At 40.9% G+C, this 22,356-nt stretch overlaps 1 protein-coding gene across 1 annotated transcript; it reads right to left on the reverse strand.

The window, feature by feature from the left end:
• Positions 1-1,268: 1,268 nt before the first annotated feature.
• LOC115169589 (autophagy-related protein 9A) lies at positions 1,269-22,298 on the reverse strand. Its single transcript, XM_029725345.1, has 15 exons — positions 21,971-22,298; positions 21,565-21,699; positions 20,811-20,854; positions 18,305-18,369; positions 18,011-18,181; positions 11,132-11,273; positions 10,164-10,912; positions 9,653-9,806; positions 8,827-9,006; positions 8,274-8,519; positions 7,791-8,032; positions 7,470-7,563; positions 5,646-5,727; positions 5,359-5,531; positions 1,269-4,881 (listed from the first exon to the last, which is right to left on the reverse strand). Exons 2-14 carry the CDS (start codon positions 21,671-21,673, stop codon positions 5,377-5,379), a joined length of 2,433 nt encoding a protein of 810 aa, XP_029581205.1. The 5' UTR covers positions 21,674-21,699; positions 21,971-22,298; the 3' UTR covers positions 1,269-4,881; positions 5,359-5,376.
• Positions 22,299-22,356: the final 58 nt, after the last annotated feature.

Here is a 22,356-nt window from a genome sequence, read left to right on the forward strand (position 1 = left end):
CAGTAGAGTAGAGGCACTTACAGACATTACACACATGGGAAACATTTTTGTGGCCTAGGGTCTCTACATAACTTTACATGGCTGGAGACTTTGGCATAATTTTTTAAAATACCACGTTAAAAACAACTCAGAACTCGGAGCTGGGAAATCTCCGACTTCCGACTTCAGTGCATTCAAAACAACTGGTAAATCGGGGAAAAAGTATATTTCTAGAGCTCAAATAAACTTTGATCGCGTTTATTCAAATTTTTACATTGCAAAATGTTACAATTATTTTTCATGCCACGAGAGGTACCGGATCAGGCCAAATAGGATCCGGAACGAAACAGTCCAAAACAGAGAGGTGTGATCAGCTCAAATTAAGCACTGATATATATACTGTAGCTAAGAAAGTAATACTAAGTGTATGTTGTGTAGTAAGCTGTTAGTGGCTCACCCTAATAATTTGGTCCCTTAACCACTCTTAATTTTGCATACTCTTCTGACTTGGTGGTGCACATGTAGCCTATAACCTGTTTTAGAGCAATGTAATCATTGAATATTGTAATAGCTTTCATCTTTCATTGTCTGCTTATATGCCTCCTTTATTTATCCTACGGTTCTGACTTGGTTCACAGGGAAAATACTGTAAAAACTGCCCATGTTCTGAATTCTGTCGCTGTACATTTCAAAAGTGCTGAACAAATAGTAATAGACTATGTCCGTCCTAGCTCGCTCATTAATGTCTTAATCGAAATTACGGATTGCCTCTTATCCGCTCGTCCACCCCTTATGCCATAGTTTGTACATCTCAATTGTCAGTATAAACCACGTTTATTTAAGCAAGTTAGCCATATCTATGTTTTTTTTTAAAGGCAGTAAATTAGGCTGAATGAACTGTTTTGCTGCCAGACAAGGCTCCGCTGATAGCCAGATGTAGCAGTGGTAAGGTGTTGGGACTGCTGTTAGGACTCTGCTGTTGAGCTAGATTTATGTAGGCCCTAACAGTTTGTGGGCACTGTTTGTCACCGTTATAGTGCAATTCATGTATTGTTTAATGCTGTGTAGTGGCTTTGCTGGCATGCATAAAAATATGGTGTTTGCTCACCAAGATCTACATGCTAAAAATCACCACTGCTAGTTATCACACTAATAAACTGCAAAATAAGATTAATTTATTTCATGTCTGTGAATTGTGTATTTATTTCATGTTTAGTGGCAGTTTAGGAATTACATTTGGAAAGTTTGTGCCAATGAAAACATTTCCAACTCAATAAATGCATAGAATAGAACGTATATTACATTTTTTATTTCAAAGTACATTAAATCTTGGAACACACTTCAATGATTAAATACACAGGAAATAAGAATTCCTTTGCCTCTATTCAGTTCCAGAAAACAAACAAAATGTGTATGATAAAGCTGTGTTGAAAACAAGTCATTTTGGCATGGCTTCTTCTCAGCTAGTGTTCCTTAAATTAACAAAACAAACAAAAAGGAAAAACCTAATTAACAAAGAAAACAAGATGCTTCAAACTATTCAACACTAGAATACGAAAACGTAGCACCTTGTACCAGTCAAAATATATATATTTTTTTACTGGTTTGTAGTGGATAAGAAGCAATGATATTGAGTGGGGAGACTCAAGGATATGATAAAATAATCATTCAACTTAATTGAAAAGGGTATAAAATATTCCTCTCCCCAACAGCTTCTTTTGGATCGGGAAGGCAGACAGTGCAAAACAAAAACTTTGAGGAGATTATTTCTCTTATCAGGTGAAGGTGATGACTACTTTGATGTCAAATATCAGTATGTTGTAGTTCATGTTACACAAGCCTCATCCACAATATTAGAATACAATTCCCACTGTATATTTGATGCCAAAACACGACCAACCTGCCAAAATAAATACTGTACATTATGTGCTGCTAAAATACAAAGTAAAATTAGATCTGGTTTACATACAATGGTTTCTAATAAGGAACTAATGCTAACCCTAAGGCACTGCTCTAAATAAAGCTAAATAATAAACAAAGAGATGTGAGGCAGTGAGATCTAGCTATGGAAACTGGCAAGACACATGACCTATCATGTCTCCACAACTAAAACGCAATATATCATTAATGACAAATGGAACACCAACAGCCATACCAATTGTAGCATTGACTAGGCCTAAAATGTTACTAAAAACACTTACAGAAATTTCCCCTACTGGCTGAACTTTTACTGAGCAGAGGTAACAACAACCAGGTCTGCGATAGGCCCACAGTGTGGACGATAACAATACTATGCATGGTGATGCTATACGCACATTATACATACTGTGAGAGAGGCCACTCAGGATGGGAGTTCCACTTACTATCCCTTTGAGACCCCGGCTCTATAGTATCTATCTAAAATGTAGTTTAATGCAGGTATCAATAGACATTTTATTTTCAGTCAGTGCAAAAACGTTTGAGTCAATGTTAGCTTAGCATAGTTAGACTGATGACTACACTCACACCCCTTCAAAACACACACATAGAAAACAAAATGAAGAAAAGAGTCGTCAAACACCTGTGCACTCTAAAGTCTTATAGTAGTGGTGGATACAGAGAAATACATATAGATGTGCTCTAGGTTACTGGATCATCCATCCGGACATGGATAGCAGTGACGGAGCTTTTGTGTAATGTTTCAATAAGCAGTTCTGGCTACAGTAACAAGGATACATTTCTAGGGGTGATGGGTGGTTTACATTCAGCATTTACACGCAAACACGTTTGCTTTCCTTTGAGTTGTACTGTATTGATGAAACCACTAAGTGGTGCTAAAGCACACATGAAGGATTGTTTCATTTCGAAGCTGCATATCCAAAAATGTTGTGTCAAAGGCAACAACAACAAAAAAAACTCATAAAAAAAAAAAAAAAGATTCAGAAAATCTGTTTTGTTCAATGTTGCATGAGAAATACATCCAGGAAAATAAATGTGTTTTACATGGGGCAATTTAAGAATTAAAAAAAACATATTATTAAAATTAGATCCCAATCATATTTGGTATGAATGTATTTACTATAAAGATTAATTCTTAAGGAAACCAATAAATGCTCAATTAAATATTTAATACTAAAGATATTCATAACTTAAAGTCCAGTGAAAATCTCACTTTTAAAAAGTTGACATTCTCGTACTCAAATAATGTTGTTGACTCGTCCTATACTTGTATTTGTGTACAAAACATGAATTGAAGAGAAAAAAATGGACTTCAAAAACCCCACATCAAACTTGTATATCAAACAGACTATTAAAAAAAATGCTTGCAATTTTGTCATATAATACGATATCGCGTTGGCTCATTGGCTGAGCTGGCCAATCAGCTGTCTATTTGCATGACCGGTATACACCCAAAACATTCTGTTGTTGGGGTTCACCCATACCACCAACACAGAAAAGCTGCTTCTTAGCATAATTACTATTTCACTCATATTGTAATTAATTAAATAATTCATTATAGGTCATATCTCAGAAATCTGGACAGTTTAAATATTTGGGACAACAAAGGGAGAATTATCTTATTTAAAATGACATCTTAGGCTGTTCTCTGAGAAAAGTTAAATACTGACATAGGATTAACTTACAAGTAAAGTAAAACCACAAACTCCAACTGCTGTAATGACAATTTTAGGAACAGCCTGTATAATAAAAAGTTCACTTCTTCTGTGTACATTGGGGGGGGAAGTGTTCCGTGAACAAAATGTTGAGCAGTACATGCAAAATCAACAACACTTAATGATTTACTGTACATGATATGCGACTCTGCATTGCCTATTCTCATAGCTACCCACAACAATGTAGTTACTGCCTGGGCAAATATGTCATCTTGATCTTCGTGCATTTGTCAAGTAACACATCTCTGTTGCCAGTGGAGACAGAACATTGGTGATCCTTTGATACAGAATAATCAAGTTATTACCTGTTAAATACTGTTTTAAGGGTCCCCAAGGACTTTAAAAAGAAGATAAATAACTTAATACTGAAGAAAACATGGTATTAAGCCCATTAAAGTCATAGACAGCAGCTTTCAATGAGATTATGTCCAGTTTAGAAACGTGGTTAATGAATCTAGTCCATCTGGAGGCTTTTGTCAGATTTTCTTGTGGGGTCCTATTGGTGACCTAAGTAGTATAGTTGCAGCCTACTTCATGTCACTGCATTACTTCGCATCTTTCCCAATCATTAAAACTGCCAGAACATATAGAGGTAAGACGCTAAAGTGTATTTACAAATGTCAAGCAATAATAAGTAATGGCCAAATACGCCAATGTATAATTTTGTACTCAACCTTCCTCATATAGTGAAAATGGTCAGGCAGCTAGTATGATAGACCTTCACTCCATACTCTCTTCAGCACCAGATAAGACACCATTTCCACCATGAGAAAGTGAACCCAGACCCACATTGTAAACCTCCCAGATGCACAAATAAAACGTTAAAAAAATAAACGCATGAAGAAACGCAACAAAAGTGTGACAGGTGTTGCTATGTACCATGCTCAAGCCTGCCCTGCAAGTGTCCTGGCTGTGCATGCCACCCTTTCCCCGAGTTCTAAACACACACACAACGCTCTTTCACACTCACACAAACACACACACATATAGACTCCAGTCCTCTATGAGCAATATTTATACATTTTATAACAAAATTATGACATGGCGAGAGGGATGGAAGACAGGTCAGTTTCCCTGATGCCACAACAACTCCTGATGTGATAGGAGAGGCATGGTAGTGGGGTGGAGACTGAGACAATGGTTATCCAATGAGCTCTCCCAACTGCCTTGTTGTGTTACGTGATGTCATAATACTCTCCAAAAAGGATCATCTAAGGCCACACTGTTCATCGAGAAAGGAGTGTAAACACTGCAAACGAAGAGGAGAAAAAACAATCAGCCACACACATATTTTTTTTTAAGGTCCATTATGTAGTTGTGTGTATGACCCGACATTTCAGATATAAATTAGAGTTATAAATCTGTCATTCTCATTGAAAGCAAGTGTGATAAGCAGTAGATCCATTCTATGTGCAAGATTTCTATGCCTCCCCTCTAAGTTTCTTTTTTGCTTCTTTTTACTTTCGGTTTTCAGCTTCAAACAGCTGAAAACTACAATATTTGGGGTTATTACTTGTTATAAAGATATTCACAGCAGTTTGTTTGTTGTATCACACAATCAGGCAAACATTTTAGAAACCAGGAAACGGCGGAGCTATTTCTACCTAATGCTCGCTAAAAAAAAGCAAAAACAGTAGTACTAGATAGAAGAATTTTACGACAATGTTAGCCTATAGGTTAGGGAGGAGTGTCTGTGTGTAGGAAATAGAGGTAAGATGGAACATACCCCTTTATTTAAGGCACTTTAACAACTACTCCTGGAGTCCTGTTTAGGAGTCGATCCCCTGTTGAGGACTTCCTCTTCCTCCTCCTCCTGTTCCTCCGTCCAGCCTCCCAGACGCAGCGGGGTGGGCATACTAGACATGTGAACTGCTGTGTGGCCGCTGTGCGTCTGCGAACCTGATTGCATAGAGGGTCGGCGCATAAGACAGTTGATCAACTGGATGTCATAACCTAACATGCATCTGACTCAGCCGAGACCCTAAGTAAAACAGATGAATGACTGTTACGTACCAGTGTTGCTGATTAGATCTCTCATTGGGTTCTGCCACTGGCCTGATGTCCTCTGGTGGGGGAGCGAGTTCTGTTGGTGGACCTAGAGACAGAAAAGGACACACTTGTGTGTGTTTGTGTGTGCGTACTAGGGCTGACCCCATTTAGTCGACTGGTCGATAGGCTGTTGGTGGACTGAGAATTTTAGTCGAACAGTTGCAAAAATCTTTTTTTTATTGCACATCTTGATTGACACCTGTTTCAGTGGACTAATCTGTTGCGGAGGCCATGGAGATGGCATACCAATATCACCACTAGTACATTTACTGTTAATTGCCATAATTTTTAATCTACAATGTTTGTTTGGTTACTGTCATTCCTGTTAATGCATTCAATATTATTATTACTATAGTCTTTTACAGTTCTCATTGTCAGGGTGGACACGCTGTTTGCAGAGGGTAAAACTTAGGCTACAATTGTGAGAAACAAGTTTTGGTTTATTTCATTCCATTTACGAGTTGTCAATTTTTTCACTGTTTTGTTTGGAGCGCTCCTGTCAATGTTGAGGAAGGATACGCACCCGATTACGCATAGAAGTGAGCCTTGGCTGCTGGGCCTGCATGCAAATGTAGGCTTATAAATGTGCCTATTTGGGGATCTGATAGTATTTCTGATCGTCTTAACTCACCACCACTAATTAGCTGTGGAGCTTCTAAGTCATTTTTTCTTCACCTCAAAACAGCAAGTAAAGGAAGTCTGTTTTTATATCCACTGAGAATGACAATAGTTCCTTAATTTGGCATACTTGAAAAATATTTCCAGCTCTCTCCCTTTTGATAATCACTCAGTGAGAAAGGGAGAAAAAAAAATGTCATGCTCTGATCCGGTGGAAACGTCATAAAATAGGCCTACCTGATTACTTATTAGCCCTTGCACAAATAGCCTACAGCTGTGCCTGTCCAGAGCTCACTGGCTCATGAAACTCCAGAATACTTGAATATTTTAAACAATGTTGCAAATTTGTTAGTACAATGTTTCAAGTTCTTCGCAGAAAGGTCATGCGTAGTCAGCTGCAACGTTTTTATTTGTTGGCTTTACGTATGCTATTTTTACATAGGGCGGCGCACAATTGGCCCAGCGTCGTCTGGGTTAGGGTTTGGCCCGGGGTAAATAAGAATTTGTTCTTAACTGACTTGCCTAGTTAAATAAAGGTTCAATAAAATACAAAATAGTTGGCAATGGCAATATTTGATTAAGATTTGTATAATTTTTCATTTAGATAACTTTTATTAAATCACATGACAATAATTTTGAGACAACTTTATTATAAAATAAATGAAACTGTTCCACGAAAATGTGCATATGAAAATCATAACTGGCACGCGGATCGGTAGAAATGACAAGATAAATTGGCACTCCAAATGGAAAAAGGTTGCCGACCCCTGGTGTAGCCTATTACTGGCAACTTCGGGAGCGTAATGGCAGAATCTGCGAATGGCAGAAGCATCAACGGGAGGTGGTGGTTCGAGAACAGGTTTTGTTTCTTCTGGTTAGGCTACCTTGATCTCTTGCTCCCTCTTGTGTAATATCAATGTCTTAATTATTTAATCAGTGTGCTTAAAGCATCAGACAAGCTCAGTAGCCTACATACAGTTGATTTTATTAAAAAACACATAGGCTGTGTCTATATATGGAATAACACACTTATTAGAATTTCGACTAGCCGATTGGTCGAAAGAACAGACAACTCTTGGTCGACCAAGATTTGGTTTAGTCGGGGACAGCCCTAGTGTCACAGTTAAATAAACATAAGGACCCTGAGGTCATCCCTTTGAGGTTACCTACCTCATGCATGTAAATAGCATGGAGACTCATCTCGGCCAAGGCAAACTCTGAAAGCATTGTCGTGCTCCTGATCCGAGAGTCACTGGCTGACATGCTGAGGAAATAACAACAAGCTATTATTAGCAAGCCTAAAAAAACATCTAAATACACTGTTATTCATCACTTAATCCACCCACTTTCAACTAACCTCAATATCAAATCAATAACACACTTTTGGCATGCAAGTAACTAATCAAGCAACACTTTTGTGTTATAGAACAACCTAAATAAACATTGTGTGTTGTGGAGTGCGTTTGCAGAGGGTGGCGTTTGTTTACCTACCTGTCGATGACAGTGCGGTCGCTGCAGTACATGGTGCTGTCGGGGTGGGTGGAGGGCAGGAGAACATGCGAGTGGGAACGGCTGGCGTGGGGGAGCTGGGAGTGGGAGATGGACAGCGAGGCCAGGACGCTGGCGGCAGCAGAGGCAGCCGTGCTGGGAGGGACGAAGCGGCGGTCTCGGCCAGGTAGGCCTGACGCGGTCAGAATAGGGTGGGCCAGGACACTGGCCAATAGGTTGTCAGGCTGGACAGGAAAACATAACCCAGAGATACAGAGGTCAGTATACAAGAAAACTGACAAATAACACAACATAATGTAATCCAATACTAAACAAAAATCTTTGAGAAATGACAATACACTGACATCATTGTTGGATGAAACCGTTTGAATGAGAGTAGGGGTGCTGATACAGAGTGTTGAGGCAAATATCTTCCTGTGTACTAACTGTGACTGACTAGGAATTGGTGGTGAGTTAGTCACTCACTGCGTTGCCGGACTCGTTGGAGAGCAGTGAGGAGCAGAGCGGGGCCTCAGAGAGCAGCAGCTGGGTGGGGGGTCCTCCCTGAGCGTCCTGGTGCACCTTCTCCTTTAGATGGCTGATGAACACTGAGCTCTCTTGGGGGGGTTGCCAGTGGGGGTTCTTTATGGTGAAGTGCATCAGGGACAGCTCAGTCTTGCCGTTCTCAGCCTGCTGGTACACAGATGCCTCTGTCTGGCCCTCTGACATCCACTGCAAAGACAACCGGTTATACATCACTCACAGGAACTTTGCCCAAGAAAAATATGAATTAACACCATTATACAGAAGTAGTCACTAATATCAGGACAACAACACACACAAAGTGAAAACTGATTTGTAATAGCATGTACAGTATGACTGATAACTTGCCGATATCTGACAACTAACAGTGTTAGTCTCTCATTTCAACATGCAAAATTACAAATGCTTTCGGAATAATGACACAATAAATCTTTTCCAATACGGTAAACATCCTAAATGAGCGAACGGTAAAGCAGCAGAGGCGACCTGAACTCACCAGTGGGTTTCCGTGGCGGCGGATGTCCATCTGTGCGAAGGAGCAGATATCGCCAACTCCGACCACCTCCACGGTGAAGTTCCTGAAGAAGTCGATGATCTCCAGGGACTTGTTCCTCAGGAGGAAGATGAGGATGAAGGGAGTGACAATGGGGCTCAGCAGTTCCTCCAGGATGAACACCTAAACAGACAGACAGAACACTGGTGAGTTATACTAGAAAGGGATTCGCATTGGGAAGATATGTTTAGACTTCAGATCAGCACGCTTAATGGGATACTTCGGGATTTTGGTAATGCCCTTAATCTACTTCCCCAGAGTCAGATGAACTCGTGCATACCATTTATATGTCTCTGTGTTCAGTATGAAGGAAGTTGGAGGTAGTTTTGCGAGCCAATGCTAACTAGCAATGACTAGAAGTTCTTGGGTATCTGATAGCATATAGCCTGCGACATCCTTCATTGATGTCAATGAGAGAGTTGCGAGAACAGCGAAGCACTCGGATCTCAAGTCTGACTACTTTACATAGTGTCACCCAAACAAATGTTTAAAGTGCTGTAACATCAATTCGTTCCTGTGTGGGGAGTGTCATATTACGGTCAAATCATTTGAATTGGAGTGTACATAAATAACTACTTACAATTAAAGCACTTGTTTAGGTATTGAGTCATTCAAAGAAGTCAGCCTATGTTAAGCCCTTACATGTCTGTTACAAGAACAATTTAATCTCAGACCGTATGCCATAAAGCCATATAAAGTTCAGTAATTCCTTTCCATCTAAGGTGAAGCCAATGAGCCGTCTATTTACTGTCTGGCCCTTCTCACCCACCGCTTTGTACTGAAACAGCTGTGCCACCTCGTCCCGGGTCTCACTCTTGTTGGCGTTATCCCTCCAGTGGTCTGGCATGTAGTGGATGTGAGCCAGCACACACTGCAGCAGCTGCTCCGGGCACCACACCATGTGTTCGTCTGGGATGAACGACCTGAGAGGGCATATTCACACAGACGTCATCTCTCTTTTTCACACAACACATATGACATGGATCATGGACGGACTGGTATGTTTGTGGGTTTAACATAGGCTGAATTTCTTTATGGATAGACGTTCCCTAGAGCTCCCTCTCTTCTACCCCCTCGCTCATTCCTCATCAGATCTGTTAGAATTGGTGGAGTGGTAACCATATTGTGGAAACTAGGTTGAGCTGTTCCATACCAACTCATCCGCAATGGGAAGCGGGAAGGAACGACTTCTTTGAATGAAACACAATCACAAATCACTACAAGATCATCCAGAGAGGTCACCATTCCCCCTGTGGATGCCATTTTGTCTCCTCACTCACCTGGTGATGGTGATGACCACACCCAGCACGGTGATGGCGGTCAGGATATGCTGTACGGTCAAAACATCCTCGTCGTACACGGTCAGTGCGATGAGTACGGCCAGCACCGAGCCCGAGAAAAACGCCACGTTCTTGGCCAGCACGGTCAGCAGCGGTGAGGTGAATGAGTTCATGTACTTGGAGGTGGGCTTGTAGCCGCGGCCCAGTCTGCCGTGCAGCTCGTGGTCCAGCTCGTTGAAGTGGCGAAGGTAGAGGCGGCCGTACAGGGACCAGCGGCGTGCTCCCAGACTCCCAGGCTCCCTCCTGATGACCTCAGTGTAGCTGAAGAAGGCGTAGAGCACCTGCCACACCAGGATGAAGGGGCAGAGGAGCAGGTTGGCCACGCCCATCAAAAGAATGACCCGGCTCAGCTGCTGGGCCAGCTCCAGGCGGTTGCCTGCACGCTTGTACTTGGGGTGCAGGTTCCATTTGTTCTGGAAAAGCGACCCCGGACCCCAGAAGAGAATCAACTCAAAGTTGTACTTGAGGCCCTGGGTGAGGAACACCAGATTGCCCAACAGGGGGAGCTGTAACTGTACAGGTAACAGGGACTTGTTGACCATGGCTACCATGTAGTTCTTGAAGCGCAGGATGCGGTGGTAGATGTCCAGCTCAGTTAGCTCCTTCTTGTGGATGCACATCTGCTGCTCTCGCTGCAGGCTGATCAGACGGTCCTGTACCTCCTGCCACGTGAAGTTACACAGCTCGCCCTGGAATGGCGAAAGGGCAGAGGTCAAAGGTGTTCAGAGATTGTACAGTGATAGGAGGGACTCGTGCGTAAGGCACGGGCATGACGACAAACATTTACCTTGACGTCTTTTGAAACCATTGTAATGCAAGCAATCTTATTTTGCTAAAAACAGTTGCTAAAACTACCTTGAAACATTTGGCAGATCACAGTTTTATGAGACTGTAGGATCATGCCTTACCATTCTGATCTTCAGGGCTTTGATGTAGAACTGTCGGATCTCCCAGTAGTGGAGGATGTTGCAGAAGACCTTGATCATCCGGTAGACCCAGAAGATGGCTGCCATGATGAGCAGGAAGATGATCCAACTGTTCTCCTTGATCCTACAGAGGAGAAGAAAGGATGACAAAGGGGGAAAAAATAAATATTTAAAGAGATTCATGTTTTTGGTCCCTGTTTGACATCAGTGGTTCATTCCACGTAGTGGAAAATGCATGCGTTTGTGAATCTGTATACAGAGGTGTGGGAAGAGCCATCCATCAGCTGCATAAAGAGCAGGTCAAAATCATTCATTTTCACCATTGATGTATGACCAAAATAACCATCTACAAATGAGAGTAAAGGAGCCTTATGAATCTGTTGCTTTAAGACTCCTTACGGGTGACCTGAACCAACCACGTTGTAATTAAGTTGTGGGGCCTGAGAGGTAGAGCTCTGCAACCCGCCCAGCCTGACGGGCATGTTTTTCCATCAATAACTAAGGTACGGGCAGGGCTCGGGTATCAATAAATTGATAACTAACATTTTGAAGCTGAGCCATTTGCGCGTGCTCTGCTGCGCAGTACAGACATATCTGACTAAGATCATAACATGGTGTCAGAAGTACTAAGACAGGAGAGATTATTTCACAAAAAATAAGTTTAGAGATGACAAAAAGTAGCTAACAGCTGTCTCATGTCTCTTTATTAAGCGGAGCAGCCCAAGCGGCGCCGTTGCTATGGATACTCACAGACTCAGGGCCGCCATAAGCTGAGTGCATGCAGAGTGACAGAGGAGCAGCTAATGGACTTACAAAATGGCGGAAGTTATTTCTGATTGGGGCAGGAGTTGGCAGAAGCAATCGGGCCTGGGTAGGGTAGGGCCTGAACGTCGCTTGCATGGGTAGGGCTCGGGCTTAAAATGCATGCCCGTGCAAGGCTCTACTGAGAGGTATCTTCAGATACTGCACTCCTGTTAACAGTTTGTGGCTTGGATGTGTCTCAGTAACAGTCTCTCCTGCGTATCAGAGAATTGCTAAGAATCAGCTTGTAAAGTATCCCATTTCAAAACACAGAACAAGTCACCCACAGGTTATCATCTAGTAAACATATTCAGGGGAATAAACTAATTCAGGGGTTTAATTTTGAAATTAAAAACCAAATACAAACAACGTTGTGACAAAGTTAGGCTACTTCCTGATTTGTGTGACATCTCTTTCATTTCAAGACCAACTCAATGATGAAACAGAGAGGAGTTGGGGGGAGCAGACTAAGTCAGTAGTTCTAAAATGGTGGGACATGCTGTTCCTGGGTTAGAATTCCTAGCAGTGGTGTGTAATCATCTTCTATATAAACACCCATTTAGTCACTGACGTTTTTAGGGGGGGGGGGGGGGGGGGGGTCAACTATAACCCCGCAGTCTAGGATTGTGTGCAGAATCAGATTGACGATATTGCAAAAGACAAGCAAGATGGTTTATCCATTTTGGAAAAAGATTTCGCTGTGGTGGCGGTGGGGTCTGGGTCTTGCTGCAGGACTAGGGGATGTCATGTGGTCCACAGGCTGCCTGCCCAGATTTCACAGTGATTCCTTCCAGCTACTGAGTCTCACCATGCAGAGACTATCCATTACATGGTTTTCCCTGGTACTACTCTGAACACAGATACACAAATAACCTGCTCCAGGAACTGGTCATCCACTACAGGCTGGCGGTGTTGCAACTTGCATAGTGTTTACAAGTGTTTTAGGAGAAGGCTATGTGAATATGCAGGGCTATAAATAAGTCATAGCAGGATATATACTTAACTGAATCTTTTTTATTTTTTTACACTTAATTTAGTATTTTGAAATAAACAGTTAAAATGTACAGTAGTTGCTAGGCTGTATTAAATCCCATTGACAATGCTAACAAAATGCTAATGAGCACATCAAATCAATTTTATTTGTCACATACACATGGTTAGCAGGTGTTAATGCGAGTGTAGCGAAATGCTTGTGCTTCTAGTTCCGACCACGCAGTAATATCTAACAAGTAATATAACCTAACAATTCCACAACAACTACCTTGTACACACAAGTGTAAAGGAATGAATACGAATATGTACATAAAAATATATAGATGAGTGACGGCCGAACATTTTATACAGTCTCAAACACCACGTGACTGGGGACTACAGGGAAGCTTCATAACGAAAATGATGTCACAGGTGAAATGAAGCACGCAATCTTCTTTATCTCCTAACGTATTGCACAAGTTGACTGCAGGTACTTAAAAAGAAGCTACAAATATTCAAATGTATGAAAGATAATGAAAGAAATTGTTTCAACGCTGTTGACGTTATTGAAAAACCATCCCGTGGCGATTTCCAAATAACCCAGTATGTTGCACGGAACTTAATTTCTCTTTCAGATATGTCTTTGACAGAGAAGTCATGACTACCAAAGCTTTCGGGAGGCATAACTAACTAAGCTCTTCAACACAAGGTTTCACAGCACGCATTACTCAAATAACTCAGGATCAAATTTCACTAAAACAGCAGCCCTTCCCTCGGTCCACTGAACACAATTAGACTTAAGTGCCGACAGCAATCCAAATGAGTTCAATTAATGACCACTTTCAATTAGGTCATAGGAAATGACAATAATATTGCCACTCAAAAGAGCTCATTTTACAATTAACATCTCTGATACACAACTAAATGTATTCATCATAATGTTCTGAGTGGAAGAATAACCCAAAGGCGATGTGAAAGTAGGCCAATGCTCTGTTGTCTCTCTATGAATGTGAGCCTATCTTATAGTAAAACCATATCTCACAAATCTAATAAGCAAATATTAGCCTCGGAATGACTGGTCATAATTACATTACGCTGGATAAATTAAATCCCATTTTTCAGTCTGCAGGCTCTTAGATATATACCCTGGGATTACTGTGGCTTTGTCAATAGCCAATTTAAATGAAAAAGGATTTAGATTCTGACATTGGTTGTGATAACACAATTGTACATCATGCACTCAAGCACCTTCGCTTCTGCCAGATTATGTACAAAAACAATAAACCTGAACTGGCAACAATCTCTACTCAACCACACACACACACACACACACACACACACACACAAAAGTTTGGGGTCAGTTAGAAATATCCTTGAAAGAAAAGCCAATTTATTGTTCATTAAAATAACATCAAATTAATCAGAAACACAGTGTAGACATTGTTAATGTTGTCCTCTAGCTGGAAAGGGCAGATGATTTATGGAACATCTACATAGGCGTAGAGGCCCATTATCAGCAACCATCACTCCTGTGCTCCAAAGGCAAATTGTTAGCTAATCCAAGTTCATCATTTGAAAAGGCTAACTGATCCTTAGAAAACCCTTTTGCAATTATATTAGCACAGCTGAAAACTGTTGTTCTAATTAAAGAAGCAATAAAACTGGCCTTCTTTACACTAGTTGAGTATCTGGAGCATCAGCATTTGTGGGTTTGATTGCAGGCTCAAAATGGCCAGAAACAAATAACTTTCTTCTGAAACTCATCAGTATATTCTTGTTCTGAGAAATGAAGGCTATTACATGCAAGAAATTGCCAAGAAACTGAAGATCTTGTACAACGCTGTGTACTACTCCCTTCACAGAATAGCGCCAACTGGTTCAAACCAGAATAAAAAGAGTGGGAGGCCCCAGTGCACAACTGAGCAAGAGGACAAGAACATTAGTGTCTAGTTTGAGAAACAGACGCCTCACAAGTCCTCAACTGGCAACTTCATTAAATAGTACCCGCAAAAAACCAGTCTCAACGTCAACAGTGAAGAGGTGACTCCGGGATCCAACCTTCTAGGCAGAGTTCCTCTGTCCAGTGTCTGTGTTCGTTTTTCAATCTTTTTTATTTTTATTGGCCAGTCTGAGATATGGCTTTTTCTCAGCAACTCCACCAAGAAGGCCAGCATCCCGGAGTCGCCTCTTCACGGTTGACATTGAGAATGGTGTTTCGTGGGTACTATTTAATGAAGCTGCCAGTTGAGCCAGATCTTCAGTTTCTTGGCAATTTCTCGCATGGAATAGCCTTCATTTCTCAGAACAAGAATAGACTGACGAGATTCAGAAGAAAGGTCTTTGTATCTGGCCATTTTGAGTCTGTAATCAAACCCACAAATGCTGATGTTCCAGATACTCAACTAGCGTAAAGAAGGCCTGTTTTATTGCTTCTTTAAATCAGGACAACAGTTTTCAGCTGTGCTAACATGATTGCAATTAATTATCCTTTTAAAATGATAAACTTGGAATAGCTAACACATTGGAACACAGGAGTGATGGTTGCTGATAATGGGCCTCTGTATGCCTACGTAGATATTACATTTACAACATTAACAATGTCTATACAGTATTTCTGATCAATTTGATTTTATTTTAAAATGGACAAAAAAAAAGTGATTTCTTTCAAAAACAAGGACATTTCTAAGTGACCGCAAACTTTTGAATAGTAGTGTATATATACATACAGTTGAAGTTGGAAGTTTACATACACTCAGGTTGGAGTCATTAAAACTCGTTTTTCAACCACTCCACAAATTTCTTGTTAACAAACTATAGTTTTGGCAAGTCGGGTAGGACATGTACGTTGTTCACGACAAGTCATTTTTCCAACAATTGTTTACAGACAGATTATTTCACTTATAATTCACTGTATCACAATTCCAGTGGGTCAGAAGTTTACATACACTAAGTTGACTGTGCCTTTAAACAGCTTGGAAAATTCCAGAAAATTATGTCATGGATTTAGAAGCTTCTGATAGGATAATTGACATCATTTGAATCAATTGGAGGTGTACCTGTGGATGTATTTCAAGGCCTTCCTTCGAACTCAGTGTCTCTTTGCTTGACATCATGGGAAAATCAAAAGAAATCAGCCAAGACCTCAGAAGGAAAATTGTAGACCTCCACAAGTCTGGTTCGTCCTTGGGAGCAATTTCCAAACGCCTGAAGGTACCACGTTCATCTGTACAAACAATAGTACGCAAGTATAAACACCATGGGACCACGCAGCCGTCATACGCGTTCTGTCCTCCTAGAGATGAACGTACTTTAGTGTGAAAAGTGCAAATCAATCCCAGAACAACAGGAAAGGACCTTTTGAAGATGCTGGAGGAAACAGGTACAAAAGTATCTATATCCACAGTAAAACGAGTCCTATATCGATACAACCTGAAAGGCCGCTCAGCTAGGAAGAAGCCACTGCTCCAAAACTACCATAAATAAAGCCAGACTACGGTTTACAACTGCACATGGGAACAAATATCGTACATTTTGGAGAAATGTCCTCTGGTCTGATGAAACAAAAATAGAACTGTTTTTCCATAATGACCATCGTTATGTTTGGAGGAAAAAGGGGGAGGCTTGCAAGCCGAAGAACACCATCCCAACCGTGAAGCACGAGGATAGCAGCATCATGTTGTGGGGGTGCTTTGCTGCAGGAGGGACTAACTGGTGCACTTCACAAAATAGATGGCATCACGAGGAGGAAATGTATATAGATATATTGAAGCAACATCTCAAGACATCAGTCAGGAAGTTAAAGCTTGGTCGCAAATGGGTCTTCCAAATGGACAATGACCCCAAGCATACTTCCAAAGTTGTGGCAAAATGGCTTAAGGACAACAAAGTCAAGGTATTGGAGTGGCCATCACAAAGCCCTGACCTCAATCCCATAGAAGATTTGTGGGCAGAACTGAAAAAGCGTGTGCGAGTAAGGAGGCCTACAAACTTGACTCAGTTACACCAGCTCTGTCAAGAGTAATGGGCCAACATTCACCCAATTTATTGTGGAAAGCTTGTGGAAGGCTACCCAAAACGTTTGACCCAAGTTAAGCAATTTAAAAGGTAATGCTACCAAATACTAATTGAGTGCATGTAAACTTCTGACCCACTGGGAATGTGATGAAATCATTCTCTCTACTATTGTTTTGACATTTCACAGTATTAAAATAAAGTGCCGATCCTACCTGACCTAAGACAGGGAACTTTTACTAGTATTAAATGTCAGGAAGTGTGAAAAACTGAGTTTAAATGTATTTGGCTAAGGTATATGTAAACTTCCGACTTCAACTGTATATACACACACTATCCATCTACCAACACATCTATTAACAGGCTGACTACACCGCTCGCGTCGTGTGCGTGAGCATTGCAAAATAAATTTAGAAATCTATATTATTCATTTATTGCACCCACACTGCTCGCGCGTGCCAACGAGCGTCTGCGTTGCCAAGGGATAAAATAGAAGTCAGTTCTATTTGTGATGCAGATCGTGCTGCAAGTCCTGCCTCTCCCATCTCCTCATTGGTTTATAGAAGCAGGTACCCACGTGCCATCTCCTCATTGGTCATACCCACGTGGGTGACAAAGACGAACGAGTTCAGTGGCGCTAATGCACCTAATTTATGAAAGTTGCCAATTGCAATATAAAGTCAAGAGAAGAAAAAGCCTAGAAAGAGGAGAGATGACTAGAAATGATTCAGTTGAACATTTTATGTGTGGATTAATTGTTGGAGTAGAGGACCTTGTGCATTTCAGGTAAAATAACAACTCAATGTTTATATCCCAGGACAAATTTGCTAGCAGCAGCAAGCTAGCTAAATAGGACAAATTAGCTAGCAAGTGCAAGCTAGCTAGCTAAATTACCATAAATGTTTAATGCTTTTCGACCTGTCCCCAAATTAATGTAATTGGTTCAGAGTTTGTTTTGATATTTTAACCTGCGTGTCATGATCACGTTTGGTGTGGGGGGACAAAATAAATGTATGCACTATGGGGCACGTGCGCAGCCGGTTTGGGTTCCGTGTAAGACAACACTGATTGACATACCTCTCAGTGCACTGCTGGCTTGGTAGGATGGCATCAGGCAGAGTGACCTTGTTTCTGTCCAGGGGGTTCTGGCCAGGTCCTGTGTGGTTCACTGCCCGATTGGCAAACAGGATATCATACTCCACACAGTTGAACAGGAATGTTGTGAATGTGACCACAAACAGGAACTGACTGCAATAAGGAGTTTGAGATGTTGGGGTTAAACATTAGCCGATATAAACTTTGAATATTGTCTTAAAAGTAAAAAATATCTTACAATAGCATGAGAATTGTAAATAAAATCGATATACTTACAAAAGTTCAAAGAACTCTGATAACATCATACAGGCAAAGCCATTCTTCTGATGGAACTGATAGATGTGGAATTTCAAGTTAAGAAAAAGTATTAAAGGGAAATTCCACCTCAACCTCATTCATTATCTCCAACACCATACCAGTGTCCACATTAGTGAGGTGTCTACATATGTGTATCTATAAAGACAATAAGGTCCAAAAATATGCTTCTCTGTGACACCACAGGGTAGGATTTAAAAGTTAAAAATGACTGATTTTTAAAACCGGCAATGAGTTTAGCCAGAGGGAGGGTATTTTCTTGCTCTCCACGTCATCAAAAATAAAAAAAATAAAAAAATTTTTTTTTTAAATGTTTTAACTTTTGATGTCATCATGTAGAACTTTTTTTAAATTTGATTATTTTCTATAAAATGTAGAATTTCAGCATTTTGACATATGTAGACAATGAACAGGTTGAAAAGTGGTGGAATTGCCCTTTAAGTGTTGTCACACCCTACAAAACAATTACTCTGAAGTAACCTTTGATGCTTAATCGAATAATAACCATGTATGTTTTATTTTTATTTTTAAAGTAGACCAAATACATCACATGAAGAAAAAAAACAACAAAGCAACTTCAAGTGAACCAGTCTGGCATCAATATCATTAAAGTACAGAGCATTTGTTCTGGAAGAACACACATAATTGAAAGTCGTTCTCCTGAGGCAAGTGCCTAATTTAAAGTCACTGTGCATCATAAGTTGCATTTGTATCTTGCGACATCATACTGCCTGAATTAGATTAAAATGTCAAAACTGTGTCTGAAATTGCTTCTTTATAAATTAGATCATTAGGTGACAGTACAGAAACACACATTATAAAGCTGCAATTTTAAACATCATCTTGAAAGAAATGTTTCTTTCCAACCCAATAAGCTACAGTATATACAGTGTCTTCGGAAAGTATTCAGACCCTTTTACTTTTTCCACATTTTGTTACATTACAGCCTTATTCTAAAATGGAGAAGAAAAGAAAAAAAAATCCTCAGCAATCTACACACAATACCACATAACGACAAAGCGAAAACAAGTTTATAGAAATGTTTACAAAACATAAGTATTACATAAGTATTCAGACCCTTTGCTATGAGACTCTAAATTGTTCCTACAACTTGATTGGAGTCCACCTGTGGTAAATTCAATTGACTGGACATGATTTGGAAAGGTACACACCTGTCTATATAAGGTCTCACAGTTGACAGTGCATGTCAGAGCAAAAACCAAGCCATGAGGTCGAAGGAATTGTCCGTAGAGCTCCGAGACAGGATTGTGTCGAGGCACAGATCTAGGGAAGGGTACCAAAACATTTCTGCAGCATTGAAGGTCCCAAAGAACACTGTGACCTCCATTACTTTTAAACGAAAGAAGTTTGGAACCACCAAGACTCTTCCTAGAGCTGGCAGCCGGGCCAAACTGAGAAATCGGGGGAGGAGGGCCTTGGTCAGGGAGGTAACCAAGAACCCAATGGTCACTCTGACAGAACTCCAGAGTTCTTCTGTGGAGATGGGAGAACCTTCCAGAAGGACAACCATCTCTGCAGCATTCTACCAATCAGGCCTTTATGGTAGAGTGGCCAGACAGAAGCCACTCCTCAGTAAAAGGCACATGACAGCCTGCTTGGAGTTTGCTAAAGGCACCTAAAGGCACCTAAAGGCACTCAGACCATGAGAAACAAGATTCTCTGGTCTGATGAAACCAAGATGGAACTCTTTGGTCTGAATGCCAAGTGTCACGTCTGGAGGAAACCTGGCACCATCCCTATGGTGAAGCATGCTGTGGGGATGTTTTTCAGCAGCAGGGACTGGGAGACCAATCAGGATCAAGGCAAAGATGAACAGAGCAAAGTACTGAGAGATCCTTGATGAAAACCTGCTCCAGAGTGCTCAGGACCTCCGACTGGGGCGAAGGTTCACCTTCCAACAGGACAACGACCCTAAGAACACAGCCAAGACAATGCAGGAGTGGCTTCGGAACAAGTTTTTGAATGTCCTTGAGTTGCCCAGCCAGAACCTGGACTTGAACCTGATCGAACATCTCTGGAGAGACCTGAAATTAGCTGTGCAGCAACGCTCCCCATCCAACCTGACAGAGCTTGAGAGGATCTGCAGAGAAGAATGGGAGAAACTCCCCAAATACAAGTGTGCCAAGCTTGTAGTGTCATACCCAAGAAGACTCAAGGCAGTAATCGCTGCCAAAGGTGCTTCAATAAAGTACTGAGTAAAGGGTCTGAATACTTATGTAAGTGTGATATTTCAGTTTTACTTTTTAGGAAATTAGCATTTTTTTTTTTACTGTTTTTGCTTTGTCATGATGTGTAGATTGATGAGGAAAAAAACGATTTAGTCAATTTTAGAATAAGGCTGTAACCTAACAAAATGTGGAAAAAGTCAAGGGGTCTGAATACTTTCCGAAGGCATTGTATATTGCCAGAGAAACATGTTTTATCACAACATTTGTTAAAAGGATATTCTTGTGAAAAAGTTGTCCAGATTCTTGATATGGTGCCATGAGTCTGCAAATTAGGGGTGGAAAAAAAGAGACTTAAAAGAAACCATTACTTTTTCCCCTCGACAAAACAGCAACAAGTTTTGATCAGGTATGATTCGAAGAAAACAACTACTTTAAGTGAATCTAGTGCCTGTGCTTATACGTGATTGGAGGGAGGGAGGGGGGGTAGTTCGATAGTTACATATAGGGATATTTATTTTTGATGATACATTGTATTGTATTTGTCAATATTGCAATATTATTTTTGTGCTAGTTGGCTGTACCTGCACCAAAACTCCAGTATTTTTCCTTCATACTTTGTCCTCCATTTTCTTTTTAAATAGAAAGACAATTTGTTTTCAGCACTTTTACTTCCATGACTGATCAAAACTCGTTTTGTCATGGCTCTCATCCCTTTGCAGCAGATACTGTATATGGTGAGCAATATGTTTGGAACATCGAATCACAAAATCACAGTATCGAATCACAAAACATATAGAATTGTGAGAATCGTAATGCATATCATATCGGCACCTAAATATCGAGATAATATCTTATCGTGAGGTCCCTGGGAATTCCCATTCCTAGTGTTTATAGAAAACTGGAATCGTGCCATTACTGTGTCATTACAAGAAATCACATATCTCACCAAATCATATTGTGCCATAAGATAGCGTTATGTCTAGCCCTGAAAGCTAGGACAAGATATGTTATGTAATATAACTGGTATAGTACCTCTCAGGCCCTCTGGCACATGTACTAATAGGTCCTCTTCCCCGTGAGGTGAGTCCTCCTCAAAGTCCTCAATCCGCTGGTACTCCTGGTAGGTTTCTAAGTTGGCCATTGTGCTTCACATTCTCCCTGTACCTCCTCCAACAGGCAAGTTGGGAACGCACACACACACAGTGTTATTGTGGTGTTGGTTTTCTATGCAGTTGCAAGCTAGTTAACAACATTCGTTTAAACGAAATCAGACAGGTGAGGGGGATTGCTAGGTAGTTACTGTACGTTAACTATTATGCTAACGTTAGCTATATAACATTACATACAATGTGGCGTTGAATGGTTACCCATCACCAACAAAGCAATAAACCAGCAAGTAGCTAGCTATCTAGCAAGGTATCTAGTTAACTGTTCTCACCTCCCTCAGCTTATTTTCTGGCTGGTCAGTCAGCCAACGTTCCTCGTTTATCCTCGACTGTCTTGACGTAACGCTGCTACGGTACCGTTACGTTAGCTATGTGGCTAGCTAGCTGTTGTTCCCTTCTCGGTCCATTCGCTGGATTCTGATTTCAAGTGGCCTGGATTTCTACGTTATTTGTCGCGCTATTAGCTAGAATATCCACTGTTATATATATATAACTAATAACCATTTAGGGTTGATAACTATTTATGGTAGATAACCGAGTTAGCTAGCTAGATCATTTGAGGTGGACTTCCACTGTTCTGTCTTTCACAAACAAACCTCAACAAAACATCATTCGACGTCACTTGGTTTTAACGATCGTCACTTCCTCAAGACGACTT

This window comes from Salmo trutta, chromosome 31 (genome assembly GCF_901001165.1).
Source record: "Salmo trutta chromosome 31, fSalTru1.1, whole genome shotgun sequence".
Classification (NCBI taxonomy): Eukaryota; Metazoa; Chordata; class Actinopteri; order Salmoniformes; family Salmonidae; genus Salmo; species Salmo trutta.